Below are 16,613 nucleotides of genomic sequence, written 5' to 3'. Positions count from 1 at the left end.
GCAGAGTGAGGACAAAGCACAGTGGAGTTGCAGCTACAAGAGGCTGTGGAGCAAGTGCAGTGTTATGTGAGCCAGTCAGCCAGGTCTCCATCCTTCATCACATTTTCCTACTGCAGAAGCCCCCCCCTGCCACTGGTCCACGTCAGCAAGCATCACTAACCACAGCTGCAAGCCCCAGGGTCCATGTTAAATTCAATCATATGCCTCACACAAAAGAAGTCTGTTTCAACTGAGCTTCAGATGAATTTAAAAAGGTTAAAATATAATTTAAAAAAGTTAAAAACTGGTATTCAGCCCTTGCACATGCACAAATACACATCTTAATGGTAACTGCTTCCTAGCCAGTCTCCCGTAGCTCCTTTCCTCCACTTTCCTTTTTTGTCACTCCAAATAGCTTCAATTCCATACAACCACTCCTACCTTTCTGATGGGACAGAAATCAAGAACTTCCTGTGCCTGTGACATTCCTGAGCAAGGAGTGGGCATGCTGCCCAACAGCAGGACACATGGCTGGGGTTCAAGGATATAAGCAGAGGGAAAGCTGTGACCCTGCAGCCCTGGCTGGCTCAGCTGGCTTCATTCTTGTGTCTCTAACTCTACACAGTACTAGGCTAATGGTGCAGTCAGCTGCACAGCCACTGCTAATGCCTGCATAACTCATCACAGGAGTGTCTAAAAGACTTTTTCACCCCCTTTCACGGCTGGTTTATTCAGATGAAAAAGAGGCTTCAACAAAACTATGCTGAAGGGAATCCAAGTGTTAAGAACAAGTTCCTATTTGGGACAGCAGTTACACAAAGGCTACCTCAAGCTTGAACAAATCGTTTCTTAAAAGGAAGTCAAACAGAGCAAGTATCCTAAGACTCGAATATGTAATTTATCTCCATTCTGGTTCATTAGCTGGGAACCTTTCTGACTGACATCTGTCCCCTCCAAGCCCTTCCTGCTGAGGATGAGTTCCATGAAAAGCCAGCAACACGGGAGGTTGTAACTCCCAGTGAACTCGTGGAGTTGTGATACACCCAGCCTTTAATTAAAGAGCAGGGCTTGCTGAGATAATTGCTTGAAGCATTCCAAAAACAGTGGGAGAAAGAGGGAATTCTACTTTAAAATTGCATTGTTCATATCTCAACACCTAGAGGAGAGCTGCTATTCTCCAGAGCCAAACAGGAAACACACAGCTTTGCTTCTCAAGGCAACTCATTGGTTACAAGGAAGAAGGCCAAAGACAGACAGCAGAGGAGACTTGATTATTAATCACGATGCATTTAAAATCGTATGCAATGGGGTTAGCAAGGTAAATCCTGGATGAAAGCTCTGTCCCTTCTGAAATCTACCTTGCTAACACCCTGGAGAGAAGGCAGAGGCACACACTACTGCTGATATCGAGAACACCCAACTCTCCCCCACACCAACCTTTCATCCCTTCTTTCCCTCTGCCCTGGGTTTTTCAGGGAGTGCTTGGGGGCAACACAGACAAGAGGTACCTCTGCTTGTGCCAATCTCATCATAAGGAGAACAGCCACAGCCCTAACATAGCTCTGCTCTCAGAAAAGCCCAGCTCAGAGCACCTTTAGATGAACTGCAGTGCTGTGCTGGGCAATTAGAGACCTGGCAGTGCTCTCTAAGCACACACACAGCCAGGGCTGCCCAACACACCACACTGCCCTGATGGCCAGTGTGTTCTGCTGCAGTGTCATCCTCAGGTTAGAGGTAAAAACAGGGAACTTTCCTCCCCTATTTCTCCTCCTCCTCCCTGCACAGCTCCCTTATTAGTCTCATACTCACCAGGTCTTTCTTGTGGCACAGCTCACTCTCAGCCTCCCCACCAGCCCAAGCCCCCTTACACCTGGCTTGGAAGGTGTTTTCACAGCAGGCTGTACCCACAGCTGCAAGAAAGTGCCCTCAGTTTGCTGTTGCCACTGCTCAGCAACTTCTGCAGCCACAATCAGAGCTAGGGGTGGGAATAATCTGCCCCAGAGGAGGCTGGTGAGCAGCATGAGCAAGCCCCAAGGCCTGCAGGGATGGGACAACATCAGGAACTGTGAGAGGAAGCACAGAGAACTCCTGCAATGCTTTCCCACACAGCTGTCCTTGGCACTGAAGCACATTTCCAAACAAAAGGGAGAAACACCTAATCTTCAGAAGCAGGCTACTTGACAAGATGTTTCCAGATGAGGAGTAAAGAAGGCATCTGTACTGACTGAAAGGAAGCACCAATGACCTTCAGCACAAGGCTCTCAGTAGAGGTTTGTCACACAGCCTCAGATCAAGAGAAAGGAAAGAAATTATTACATCCATCGCTCTGCAGAACTCAAGCACCACGTCCCTCCCTTATTGCCAAAGCCCATTTACCTGCTGGTAATACTGCTGGGCTGGGGCCTGGGGCGCCTGCATCCGTCCAGCCGCAGGGGCAGCTCTCCCTTTGGGCACGGGCTCCCTCTCATATGGTGCCTTGAGGCCGTCCTGCCCCACGGGGAGCTCCCCTTGGGCTCTGCAAAGCCGGTCCCGCAGCTGCACGATGTTTGGCTGCAAGCAGAAAGGGACAGGCAAGGGAGGTGAAATGCACTGCCTGGCACCCAGGCATCACACCAAGAGGCTGAGTGGCCACTCACTGATGAGCTCTCTCAGAAGCCTGCTCTATTTCATTGGAATAAGTCTTTTCTGCATGAGACATGAGGCCATTGGAACTGCTTTACAACTGCCTGCCTCATTCTCAAACCAGCCTGTCTACAAATACCAGCTGATGGAAGGTAGGAAGTCAGAAGAGAACAACCAAATGTAAATGTCATTTCATTTGCCATGTCTGGCTTGCAGGAGGGACATCCTTTGGCAGCCACTGGCCACAGGCACACGGATATGAAACCAAGAGGGAGCAGAAGTCTCTGCATGTCTGCCAGCTCAGCAAGGCCATTACAGGGTGAGGGGAATGGCCTGACTGCCAAATTTCCAAGGTGCATGTGCATCCTGATGCTGAACTGCACCATGCAGAGACCTCTACTTGAAGCACACCTGCTCACAGACAGAGAGGGAACAAAGAGCCTGAAGGGCCCCTACCTGGTTGGTGTTGGCAGGGAGGAAGGTGAGCGCTGCAGCCAGGCTCCCCTGAGCAGCCAGCAGGTTGGCATACTGGCTCATCTTCTCGGCCAAAAGGGCGCCCATGGCATTCGGGTCCACGGCCTGCGTGAGCTGCACGGCCTTGCGCAGGATCACCACCTTCTCTATTAAATCCTGGAAGATCAGGAGGGAAAAAAACCCACTACAAGTGAGAACAACAAAGTAAAGTAGGCCCTGGATAAAGACTGTCCCTAGCAGGATCCCTCTGACCCAGTGGGGAGCTCAAGCCAAGTGCAGGTTTCCTGAACAGCCACAGCTGCACCAAAGGCATGGCTGCTCCCAGAGGACAGAAGAGCAACCACCCACCACACAGCTTCTAACAGCAGAGCCAGCAGAGTTCAAAAGAACTGCTCTTATTAAACAGGATTTCATAGCCCTATCAGCACTGAATATGTTTATCATGTGGATGCTTTCATAAAATCATCTGGTGACAGCCTCAGAGCAAACAGACAGTGTCACACCTGTCACCACTACTATGTGCTGCTGCACGTTCATTTACAGGGTTTTAGGAAGTCAGTTCTTATCCATCTTAAAAGGATCTAAAAACTCCCTTGGAAGAGGTGCCCATAGTTTTCTGGTTGTCAGAGTAAAATGGTTTTCCTGATATTCACCAGAAATACTCTGTATCTTGCCTTCCTTGCACATCTCCCAACACCAGAGCTGGTCTTAGTTGGGTTTCCTTCTAGTCTTAAATTACAGAAACGTTTTCTGTTCAGTTTTCTTACGTTTTTCTTGCTGTATTTATACTGAAGGATACTACAAATATTCATTTGCCAAAATTAAAGCCCTTTTAAAAATCTTACAAGAGATTTAATGAGACCACACAAAAGATTTCAGCCATACATTACTAATAAAAATTGTTTTCTAGCTATTTTTTCTGGTTTTTCTCTACAAACCAGTACTTCAAAAAAGGCAAGTAAAAAAGAAAAAAGAAAGTTCTATTGTCACTATCATAGTAAACAAGTCACCTAATTAGGACTTCAACAATATTTTCCAATTTTACTGCCTGAGAGACCAAAGCCATGCAATCAAAATGCAAATTCAAACTGAAGGTAAATCTGTAAATAAAGTACTCAAAATCACATTATTTTGATAATTCAGAGAGTTAATGACATGAAGCAAAACTCAGATACACATCAGTTCCTTCAATTAACTAAACAAGAGTCTCAAAGCATCATCAAGTAAGTACTTTCTGTAACTGGTTCTTCAAAGGCCTTAAACAGATGGAAGAAACTAACATTGTATTATAAAATAAATTATTCCATTACTGCTTCATTCCACTCATCAACCCTATTCCCTCAAGATATCTGCTACAAGCAATGTGTTCCACTGCTGGAAACCAAGCTTTGTATGTGCAAACCCCTCAAGAAAACTCTCATGAGAGCCTTCCTACAACTGTCTCTCCAGATTTAAATCTAATTTTATTGATTTCTTCTCCTGAACTTCCAAAAGTAGAAATGTCCAAGTATTTTCTAACCACAAAAGATGCCAGAACTGAAAGATCCTTCTATACCAAAACACTAAGTATTACAATTATTGTACACAAGAAGTGAATTAGTACCACTACCCAAAGAAAAGGCAAGCACAAGGGCCACTGTATTTCCCAACATGTTTTCCAGGATTATATTTCTTATTTTTTCAGAAAGGAAAGGCTTGCGTCCTGATGTACATCAGACATCAAAGCTCTCCACTAGATAATCTGATTTAAGAGCCAAATGATTGCAGTCTGTGTTTTCCCAACATCATCTTTAAAAGAATTACCAACCTGAAGGGACAAGGGGCTGTTTCCATCCTGAACTTTGGTCCAACAAGCAACAAGTTTATCCACGTTGCCAGCACAAATGTAACAGAGGCAAGCTTGTGTCTGCAGAACACTGTCCCCTTCATTCTCCAGCCTGCTACCCAGGAGATCTAGATAAAATAAGAACAAAGATGCTGATAAATCACTCTGGGTGAATCCCTCCCCACCACTGCCGAAACTGGGGAAGCAACTGGCCAAGGAAGTGTGAGCAAAGCCATGGTACTGCTCTGGAATTACCCAGTCTGTGAAGTGTCCTTACCACAAAGGGCTGTAAACTCGTCTGGCCTGGCATAAGTGAGCACAGCAGCCAAAGCCTCTCTCCAATTCTGCAGGTCACAGGACTGCACAATCTCCTTCCAGTTCTTTGTTACAACTGCAGTGATGAGCTAGAGCAGGAGAGAGACCACAGTTAAGATCTTGGTAGGATTTCCTCTGTGTAAGACACAGGATAATCTGGATCTGTTCCAGTGTACTCCTCCCCACTGTATCCAGGGTCATGACAGGTACTGCAGTGCAGTTCAACAGCTGCACAAGAGCACATCTTACTTAAGGAAAAAAATCACAGAACAAGCTCAGAGAACACACAGAGATCAATTATTCTTGCTACAAAATGTACAAGAAAAGAATACACAAATCTTCACAAGCTGTTGCAAATGGTTTTCAGCACTATTTTTGCAGACAAAGATAACCTACCAAGTATTTAGCTATAAAGTCTTCTACACAATGCCCAGGGAGATGTATGAATTTTTGTTTGTTAAACTGTTTCAATCAGCTTTAAGCTCTCAGTCTCAAGCTGACGAGCGAGGGGCAGCTAGAAAGGCTGCATAAAGGAAGCAGCAAGCTGGCAGCAATATCAACCTGAGCTGGCTGTAGTACCCCTACCCTCCACGCACTCACCCAGGCTGCCTCTGCACAGCCCTCAGAATGAAATTCTAGTTTCTCCCTTCTAAAACTCTGCCTCCAGTTATTTTGCTTTGGACAAAAGACAGACTTGGCAGTTGTGCTGCTCTTTAGTGAACAAAGCCCTTCTCATCCCAAGACTCTAAGCTCAGAAACAGCTAAACAAGCAGTATGTGTGCAGTTTGGGACCAGAAAAGAAAAAACACACCTGATCAACAAATACAACATCCTAACTACAAGGTCAGTGTTTGCCTGTCAACACAGGTAATGGGTCAGCTCTTCATAGAAACACCTTTTCCCAAAGAATGAGCTACAGCAAAGAAATTCCTCTAAAAGGTGCCACCCTCGCTAAACCAACTGTTCTTTTAAAGCCACTTCTCCTCCTGTCACTACTTTCTCGTATTGGTAGTAAAAAAGAAAAGATTTGTACAACCTAGCACTGCAAAAAGCTGAAAATAGCAATAACCAGCTGGCCATAACATGCTGTCTCCTAGACAAAGGGTGATTAATCTACCCTGGGCGTACTTCTCTCTCACTTCTATGCATGCAGTAAAACAAACCATCAGCAAAATCTGCAAAGACCGATCACGGGCAGAAATCAACATAATGCTGCTGGCCCTGAGCATAGGTTCATCTGTGAAAAATGTGACAGAACAGCAGACTGAAAGGTGCCCTGCTTAAGGTATTTGCCTTTATTGTTGAAAATCTATTAGTGTACATGTAACTTAAGAGACACTGGAAATGGGATAAAGAATGCTCTTGTGTACTGATTCTCAGGTGGTGTGCCTCTTCTCCCCCTTTCAGTGCATTAAAAAGAGTAACACAACTCCAGCTCTGAGATCCTACTGACTTGAACACCTACTAACGTCTGCCAGAAATAAGCCTATAAAATGGCAAGAAAACTTTTTAAGGTGAAAAAGGGAGTTGCCAAAGGCATACGAGCATGTTACTTCTGACCTGAGAACACATACCCTGGTAATTTTGCTCCGCATCTTGGCAAAGTACTTCTCCTGTGTCCGGGAGAGCAGCTCCTGCCCGCCGGCAATGGCCAGGATGATGGCATCAGCCATGCGGTTGTCATGCAGGCACAGATCCACTGCACTTTCAAAGTTCCCTGTCAGCAGAGCCTGTGTGATCAGCCCATCCACATCTGCAAAGAGACAGGGGTGCACTTCCAAATGCTGCCACAAAAGCCACTGAGAGATGCAGCAGCAGGTGACACTGCCTGACTGTACAATGCTGGTACAGTTGTCTGCAATCCAGCCCGCTCCTGGCCAGGTACTCACAGGGGTGCTCACCTTCACCTCCAGCTTTAAACACACGTGGGCACAGCCATGCCACAGGGGCACTGTCAAGCATTACTTACCTTGTGACAGAGCAAGTTTCTAGAGGTCTAAACGGCCTCTGAAACAACTACCTGAATAGTGCCATAAAAAGTCAAACCTCGACAGGGGCCAGTGGCTTCTGTGTTACTCAAGATCCCCTGGGAGTTTCTGTATAAACAGCACTTCATGCCTGACCAAGCGTGTCTTCTTTTGTATCAGAAATCACTGAGTGCAGCTGCATGGCAGCAATAGGATACACAAGTGCTGTATAACTTCCTTCCTTCAAGAAATTGTATTTTCGAGTGCCTCGAGATGGCGTGAGAATGTAGGTAGAGGCAAGGAATTACAATCCTTCATAATCTGTGCAGAATTTGCCTTCTCACTGGAACACCAGTATCAAAATCAGTACTTACAAGTGACACTACATATAATGAAATCAATATCAAGGTTTTTTTGTACCTCCACTAACAGAAATGTTAAATGTTGTCTTTGCAGATCCCAAGTCTTCAGTTTCTTTTTTATGGTCCTTCGGCGTCTAAGAGAAAGGAAAAGCATAATTTCTGAGATTATGTAAACACTTAGAAAATACACACATTTTAAAATCATATGGCTCTTGCACTGGAAATTAAATTTAAAACTTCAGACTACCAGTCAACTCAGAGACCATTAACTTAAAAGAGAATGTTATCTCTGTGTGCTAGTTTGGGCAGGGGTAAAGTTACTTTTCTTCACAGTAGCCAGTATGGGGCTGTGTGATTTGTCCTGGAAACAGTGTTGATAATACAGAGATGTTGTTGCTTTTGCTGAGCAGCACTTACACAGCACCAAGGCCTTTTCTACTTCTACTGCACCTCCAGTGAGGAGCTGGGGAGTGCATGGGAAGTTGGGATGAGATACAACCATGACTGATCCCAAACTGACCCATGGGATATTCCAGGCCATACAACATCATGCTCAGCATAATATAAAGCTGGAGGAAGAAGAAAGAGGGGGATGGTTGCAGTTATGGTGTTTTTCTTCCCAAGCCACTGTTACATGTGATGGAGCTCAGCTTTCTTAGGGATGAAAACCTGCCTGCTCATGGAAAGCAGTGAATTAATTCCTTGTTTTTCTTTGCTTTACCAATTAAACTTCCTTTATCTCACAAGTACCAGCAGCCAGCCACCTGGATCCTAGGTACTAGCTTGCATCTGCACCCATTACACACAACCCCCTCCAAGCAAAGCTACAGTTACAATGAGAAAATCAGAATTCTTTTCTTCCCTTCTCTTTCAGCTTTAACCCCTATCAAGAACAGTCTACCATTAATGCTATCTAGGTTCCACTCTGCTCCACTTCGAATTTCAGCTCATCCTTGAAACCCTCTGCACTAGATACAGATCCCAGTTTAACTAAGCAAATTACACATGAACACAACCTTAATTTTTAACACAGAAGTCCAGTGTAGCACTCAGTACAGGAGTGCTCAGTAGACAGAGGCTGCTTTTTTATAAAACTCCCCTGGAATTAAGACAGAGACCACTTTGTGCGAGTACTTGGATTTGGGGATTTCAAAGAAAACATTTCAATAATAGAAAATTGTATCAAAAGGGAAGTCTCTCTTCACCATCAATTTTCACAGCACAGGCTAAGTGGAGTGCAGAACCTGACCCACAAACCATCTCTTCTGTCACAAGTCATTGCTCAAGTACATGAAGGGAGCTCAGGAACACCCTGCTTGTTCAGCTAAATTGAAGGACACAGTAGACCAAAGACATTCATTTGGACTGGGAAAAAAGCAAAACAAACTTTATGTTTGGCTTGTGAAAAGAACACAGTGTCTGGAAAATTATTTGTTGCCAGATAACACCAGATGTGTGTTTGGTATTGGTTGAGAGCATGTTGTGATTAGCACAGGAATAATGTGCCCATCCAGTTACTTTATCTATGATACAGCACACCCTGATGCATCACCAGTGGCTTCAGGCCAGGTTCACAGATATTTAGGTGGGCTAAGGTAACGTTTGGCTGTGAATTCTCTGCTAGAAGAGACATTTTTTACAAGACATCCAGTATCTTCATGACTGCATACAGCAAAACCCTTACACTGTCAGACACGTGTCTGTCACTACAGAGCCTAAAGAATTAACAAGCAATCAAGCACCTAACCCAAGGAGAGCATTCTCATTTTAGTGATTTTAACAGGCTGTTATGTGGAGTCAAGTGCACCACCCCAACATGCATGAGCCTTAAACCATTGTCCCCATCTCCATAGACAGCTGCAGACAGGCACCAAGCACAGGAAGCACAGCTACCAGCCCAAGCTCTAATCCTAAAGGGAGACTGAGGGGATGGGGAAGAATGAAGTTGGCCTGTTCACACAGCAATACACTGTTTTCAGTGCTAGTGACACCTCACAAGGCAGGGGGTGGGTCCTTAGGGCTAATTAGGGACCAGACTGCATACATAAAACACGAGGCTAAAAACAATGCTGTTCAAATGGTGTAGGACCCCAAATGCTGACATGGTTCAGCACAAACTTCCTGCAATAAACCTGGCTGAACATACTGCCTGAAGCAGAGGAAAAAAAATATCCATAAGAGTCCAATTTTACCATTATAAATAATTTTTTGTATTTCTGTATATCTTCAGCAGCAGGAAAAGTCAACAAAATTAAATGCTGTTAAAAGGAACAAAGTAAATACAGGGGAGGTCAGCAGGGTTAATCTAGAGGGCAACAGATACCTCTCCCAAGAACTGTTCCTCTGTAGTCTGGCCTTCATCCCCTTCGTTTGGCACAGATCCATCAGATTCTGCAGGAGCCTTCAGCAGAGAGAAGATGCCATAAAAATCCACCAGCAAAAGAGGCAGAAATACTTTGCACTGCAAAGTACAGTCACCTTTCCACCAACCAACAGTTAGAACCAGACTGGAAATCAGAGAAACGCATTGGCAATATACGCTTGAGCATCACAAACAGGGTAGAGGCCCGTTTCCTTGCTCTGTCATTACACAGTAACTTGTGCTGTCTTCATTTTAGCTGCCTCAAAACATGCAGCAAGAGCTTTCTTCCCCATGAGGCAGCTACAGATGAACTGTAAAAGCACTGCAGGCCTGCTGTACTCAGGGCACTGCAATTACAGTGGGCAGTGCCTGAAATAGAGTTACCACTTTTGTAGGAAAAGTTATAGGACCACACTCTCAGTCTTTAAAGCCTGATGAAGGTGCTGTTCTTGAAAGCAGGTGCCAGGCAGCAAGGCTCTGCCCTTCCTCACAGGCCATAAAGTGCCACAGTGGGCAAGGCACAGGCAGCAGCAAGGAAAGGTAGAGGGACACCAATGAGACCCCATATTAAAACCTGTGACTGAGAGCCCTTCATTGGAAAAGGAGGGGAACACCTGAGTGGAAAAGAAGTGGTTTTTTTTTTTTTTTTCAAAACAATACCTTCATCCTACTGAATGTAGGAACTTGCCATATGCTGGATTATTTGTGACTTACTTTGGGACAGCTATTGAGTGGAAAGAAAAATGGTTCTTACTTTACAAATTACCATGGCATTGTAAAACTAACCACAGAGTTACATACATGTGTTTGCTTACCTCTCCCAAGACACCATCTGCAAGACCCTCTTTATTCAGAGCAGATGTGATCTAGAAAACAAAGATTTAAGTAAGTACCCTTTACAAGAGGCATCAAATTCTCAGATTGCAAAACCGGCACACGTAGCTACTATGTTGCTTGCACAACAGTTAACATGAAATTAAACATTTTAACATAAAACCAAAGTCATTTCCTTTTCCAGCCTGGTGACAGATTTACTAAGATCCCTGCACTCCAAGCTCTGATGGAAACAACAGCTGCCCTATGCCTTTAAACCTTTAATTGTTAACTCAAGAGCCTCAGACCTCACTAGAGCTGCTGGAAACCACAAGAATAAAAGCAGTATCAGAACATGAAGGACAAAACCTTCTGTCTGCTCTCGTCAGGGAAAATAAAGCAGAAACAATCCTGATGGAACAGAGAATCTGTCAGGAAGCTGTGGGTTAAAGCATATCAGGCACTTGGCTGTGGATTAGGATTTTCCAAGGTAAAAGAAGAGTTAAAATGCCCAGCTTCTACTGCTTTGCAAAGCAAATCATGACTCCAGATTCAATTAAGGCTTTCAAACCCAGCAATTTTATGTATATTGTTTCTAACCCAGCAATTTTATGTATACAGTTTCTATATTATTTCAGCATGAGGGAGCCTGGGTTTCCCATTGCTCCTAAAATTATCTACTGCTTTTTGTATTGTATGCTTTATTTTACCCTTATAGGCTGGTTTGTGTAAAGAGCTGAGCTCAAATTGCTGGAGATAGTTTACTCCCTTTTTTAATCACTGGTTTACAATAAAAATGAGAAATCCATGACTTGGCTTGCAAGAGAATCACAGGTTTTAAGAATACAACTCACCCTTCCCATGTTCTTAGCAGCTTACTACAAGAAGCTGAAATCTGTGATCCCTGTTTTTACTTCCCTAATGCTACCAATTATTATTGGTAAAGTTGTGATTTAGTGAGCTTTCCATCTGGGCATCACAAACTTTCAGATGAGCTGTACTGAGCTGCTTCTTGACAGTGAAACAAACATGGACTCAACATCCACGTGGGATGTTTTCAGAAAACAGATACGTAAAAACAGGACCTTGTAGCTCCTCTCATCTGTTCCCTAAATACTGAAATAATGGGATAGGCCCAGCATTCCAGGGCATCCAGTTTAGTTGTGCCCATTTTCCTAGCTTCTCCCCATGCACAGGGCATATCAAACCCAGAGCAAAAGCAAGCAGTGGGCTTTAATCTCATGAGGCCACTCTGCAGAACACTACTAAATTTCAACTGGATTTTCTAATTGAGAGCTACTTCTCAAAAACAGGATTATCCTTGCTGTGCTTGCCTTTGCACAAATATTTAGAAGCTGAGGACAAACCGTTATCAAAGCCATGATTTTTTTTTTCCATAATCATATCAATTTTGCCCTGAAGGACATTTAATTTCTGAGCACAATGACACTTTAATGGAGCCAATCTTTGAAAATAAAACATTAATTTGATATAATAAAAATGAGTCAAATGTTAAAACCCACTGAAACAGAACTAAAGAAATACTAGATAGTTCCTGGGTAGACAACTGAAAACAATGGAGACAAAAGGCACAGCAGGTAACTCCCTGTAACACTGAGTAAAAATCTTCCAGCTGGGAAAAAAGGTCTGTAATGATGTGCAAATTGCTTCCCGGTGATCCAAATTTTGCTTTTCCAAATGTAACCACGTTTGACCTTCCAGCTTGTTTATTTTTCTTTTAAAAATGAATGATGTCTCCCACAAACAAAAAAGACTATCCCAGGTTTCCCTAGTTAATGAAAACTGCTTAGGTGTTCTTCAACCAGAAAGCCTAAAAAGCAGACCCCATTCCACAATGCTTGAGTAGAAGGATGTCACATAACAAAATTACATGAATAGCCTGAATCAATAAATATCAAAGTCTCTCAATGAGTGAGAATTTTACATCAACAATGGACAGTCAGAGGCAGACACACTTCTGAAGTCTGCTGCCTGCTCTAACATTTCCACTGAACATGTTGCAAGAAGACAATTAATGAAAAAACCCAACAAAGCAAACTGTGTTCTGTAAGAATTCTGAAATTACTCACAAGTTATTTATCTCACATACTGCACATTTACCTTCTTCCTCAGATCATCCTTCCTGTATCCTAAGAGCTCGAGGTATTTAACACGTGAATCTTCTTCAAAGTTCACCTTAAAAAAGTTAAAGACTATATTGTAATTCACCATTTTTCATTTTCTCCATCACTGGCACAAATGACCCAGTGAGATTCAGTGACTGAGTAGACTGAAGACAATAAAAAGAAACGCAAAAATCTTCAGTGACTTGGGCACCTGAGCAGGTGGGAAAGGCTTCCATCTGGTTATTGTAGGTGAACAATCTGTTTATCTGCTTCACTTGGAAACCTCTAAATGCTTAGAGTGAGCAGTGAAAAAATCCCATCTAAAGCTATCCCCAAGTTTAATACTTCTCACCAGCTCCCTGTACAAATATGTGCTGAAGGGGAATATCAAAATCCATGGGACACCCTCACCCACACCTCTGCTTTGCCATAATTCCTCACCAACACCCCTGGTCCTGAGGGCCCTCCCTCTTCTGCTGGGCTCCCTCCAGTGACATGGCTTATGGGCACTATGCCCACAGCCTGCAGCTTTTGGTTCCCAGCCCCTCTTCACCTAAATGTGCAGAAGGAAGCATGTCCTGGCTCTCCCAGTCCATGGGGAACCCCTGAAGGGCTGTCACCCTGTTACCTTTAAGAAGGCCCACACGTTCCTCTCAAAGTCAGCCAGGGCCATGTCGATTTTCTTCTGGCAGTAGCTGACAAAGCCCTCGGACTGCACAGCCTCCTGCAGCTGGTTGGAGCGGGCCAGGAACTCCTTCTCCGTGACAACCTGGCTCACGTAGACGTGGGGATGCTGCTGCTGCTGCTCCATGCCCGGCTGCTGTGGAGCCTTGGAATTCTCAAACGTCACCAGCTTGCCTCCAAACTGCAATTGAGGTGCACATGCAGCATGTGAAAATACAAGTATAGAGCAGGGGAGCATGTATGAAAATGTATTTTATATAACATATGTATGATTATTGTCCCATAACTGAACACTCCTGACATCTGCTCACTTATTTGTTTTTTCCCCTCCCACTCCAAATTTCTGTGCATGTAAGGAGCTTGTTGGATAAGTAGGTTCACATTTAATAGGATTTATAAGCACAGCAATTCCTGTGCCTGTTTTCTTCTCAGACAAAAGACAGACCAGAAATTGAGAGCTAGAGTTGTGGGTCCATATGGTACCCAAGATCAGTGGAGTATCTCATGATATTGCAATGCAATTGCCAAAAAAAACTATGCATCCATTGCTTATCCATCATTAAGTAAATGCTCAAGCATGACATCTGCCCTGCTCTTGCCAGACTGTTTGGCAGCTGAAACTCTACTGAGAGATAGGCTGTAAGTTGTGACAACATTTGAAGAGGTAAAATCAACACAAGAAAATAATTAGGAGGTGCTTATGATATTATTTCATTCTATAGCTCAAAGCTAATTTACACAGGCCAGTCCAGTAAAACCCGTGTTAGAAAAAAGCAAAAGCCTAGCCAGGGAAAAGACTGACACCTGGTTCCTGGGAAACCAGGACAAATAAGGGAATAAACAACATCATAAAGATGACACATCAGTCAGTGTCTAGACAACATCACTTCTCTTTGACAGGAGAAAATTGCATTTAATTTGTGCATCAGATCACGAATAAGCAGACATACGATGCTGAAAACTGAGAAGTATTGCAGCAGAGAAATCAAATTCAAATGGACAGGCTAAAATCTCCAGAAGTTCTCAAATAAATGGCTTGTGGGTTTAGAAAATAAGCCAAAGGTGGAGCCAAGGAGCCAATGACTGCCAAAAGCAGAGCTTGTCATCCCCTCTGCTGGCTCCTCTGCAAATCAACCAGACATGGAGGAACCCAGTTTTGTGCTGCTACAGCAACTCCTGCTACCTTGATCAAAGCTAGACTGAGTATTCTCCACCACACCAACTCACATGAATGTAGTTTGAAGCTATGAAGTCTCAGGTAACTTGCCCAGTGTGCATTTATTTATTCTAAGGCAAGCACTGCACAGAAACAAAAGCAAAGTCCTAATGCCAACAGACAAACAAACATCTCTCAGCAATGTTTCTTTTTCCCAATATTTTGGTCAGGCTTTTGCTGTTCCCAATGCCCTGTCTGGAAGCTGCCCCAAGCATCTCCCACTATGAAGACAAATGGGAAGATCTCCCAAGGTGGACCACCACAATGAACTCCCCTCTTCCTAAGGAGTTCAGCAGGTGCCAGCACAACCTCCCTACCTGCTTGGCCAACCCTGCCCATCCCAGTCTCCCCCTTACCGAGAAGGACGCTCCCATGGGTCGCCGGATCCACTTGGGTGGTTTCTTCAGAGGCAGCACCACACTCTGTGGGGCAGTCTGCTGGGGAAGCTGCAGGGGAGGCAAGGGCTGCCCCGTGCCAAATGGATCGAGGTTCCCAAAAGATGAGGAGAGCTTTGATAACACAAGGGGGAAAAAACAATAGTGACATTTGTCTAATGAACTAAACATTAATTTGTGCTGAAGTGATACTCCTGCAGGCAGGGCTGCAGACAGCCACTGAAGACTTCCCATATTTTCTTCCCCCCGCCCCCTTCTGTCCCTATTGTTAGCTGAACAGTTTTCAACACCTGGTCAACTTGCTTCTGCCTCAAGCCGTCGGCGCTGCCGCCCATGATGGAGTAGACGCTGATGCGTCCGTCGAAGGAGGCTGCAGACAGTACAGCCGGGTTCCTCGGGCACCACTGGATGTCAAAGCACCACTGCGTGTTTGTGGGCAGCTCGTACAGCACCTGGAGAGCAGAACCAAGCCCAACAAATCAGAGTTTTCATGGAGCACCCTGCCCAACAGCAACAATCTTCCCGTGTGCCCTGAGACTGGTGTGCTCTTCCTGCCCCCCAGCAGCCCCCACATCACCACAGCAATAACAGTGGGCAAACCCTGACATCCAAACAGCACATTATCACACACCACTGCTTCATCTCCTTCTCCTCACATTAAATCTTCTGTTTAATCCACACAGGATAAATGATGCAGGTGAGGGATGTCTCTGCTGTCCCACTGGGAGCTGTTGACATTCACACTAGCTTATTCAGAGCTGATTTAGGTATCCCCACACAGTACATGGAGGAAGTGTGTTTTCACAGGAAAACTGGAAAGGGTAAAACCTGCACCCTGGGCAGACAGCCTCTTGTGCCCTGGAACAGACAAGACCCCCTAACAGAAGACATTTAACTGTAAACCAGGAGAAACTCAAAGAACAAAATGCTATCTCCCAAGGAACTGGTTTTTAATTTTAATAAAAGCATGCAGTATGATTCAACCACATGTCAAAACTTCATGACTCACAGGATCCAGCTCAGATAACTTATCGAACACTGTACAGCTTTTGTACTTTTGGGCCAGTGTCTGAATTTTAGAAACACTTCCCACTCCACAATTACGGCCCACTGGAGGCAAGAAGCCCTCCAGCATGTCTGAAGCCTTTCTCCTGGTCTAGGGACAAACATTGTCTGAAAAACAGATCTGCATTCTCTTTGAAAGGTATCCCCAGGCCCAAAAGGGTGTGGTGGGAACACATTTGAGTGGCTCTCCCTGATCTGCCACTACCATACCAACCTACAAAAACCCTCCTGTCTGGGTAAAGTTTTTATAGAAGGAAAAAGGCAATTGCAAGAATGATTCAGCCACACTGGAGCAAAACAAGAGTAGGAAGCATATACTTTAAGTGGAGCCATTTCCATCTCTTATAATGAACAGGGACATCATTACTCAGTGAGAGAGAAGCTGCAAGGACAAATGTGTAATATTGA

General features: G+C 44.4%; 1 protein-coding gene across 11 annotated transcripts in view; it reads right to left on the bottom strand.

Annotated features, from left to right (window-relative positions):
* The window catches only part of SEC31A (SEC31 homolog A, COPII coat complex component), a 39,547-nt gene that overhangs the window by 14,061 nt on the left and 8,873 nt on the right, over window positions 1-16,613 (bottom strand). For all 11 annotated transcript variants that reach the window (XM_083861756.1, XM_083861760.1, XM_083861762.1 and 8 more), the window contains exons 9-20: window positions 15,431-15,592; window positions 15,102-15,254; window positions 13,474-13,710; window positions 12,841-12,915; window positions 10,722-10,772; window positions 9,868-9,945; window positions 7,603-7,678; window positions 6,790-6,968; window positions 5,178-5,304; window positions 4,883-5,028; window positions 3,058-3,231; window positions 2,356-2,529 (exon numbers count right to left, since the gene is read on the bottom strand). In XM_083861756.1, coding sequence (XP_083717882.1) covers window positions 2,356-2,529; window positions 3,058-3,231; window positions 4,883-5,028; window positions 5,178-5,304; window positions 6,790-6,968; window positions 7,603-7,678; window positions 9,868-9,945; window positions 10,722-10,772; window positions 12,841-12,915; window positions 13,474-13,710; window positions 15,102-15,254; window positions 15,431-15,592 — 1,632 coding nt within the window. The remainder of the gene's footprint in view (window positions 1-2,355; window positions 2,530-3,057; window positions 3,232-4,882; window positions 5,029-5,177; window positions 5,305-6,789; window positions 6,969-7,602; window positions 7,679-9,867; window positions 9,946-10,721; window positions 10,773-12,840; window positions 12,916-13,473; window positions 13,711-15,101; window positions 15,255-15,430; window positions 15,593-16,613) is intronic.

This window comes from Zosterops lateralis, assembly GCF_965231275.1.
Source record: "Zosterops lateralis genome assembly, chromosome: 5".
In the NCBI taxonomy this organism is placed as follows: domain Eukaryota; kingdom Metazoa; phylum Chordata; class Aves; order Passeriformes; family Zosteropidae; genus Zosterops; species Zosterops lateralis.
This window is presented reverse-complemented; position numbering and strand designations above follow the sequence as displayed.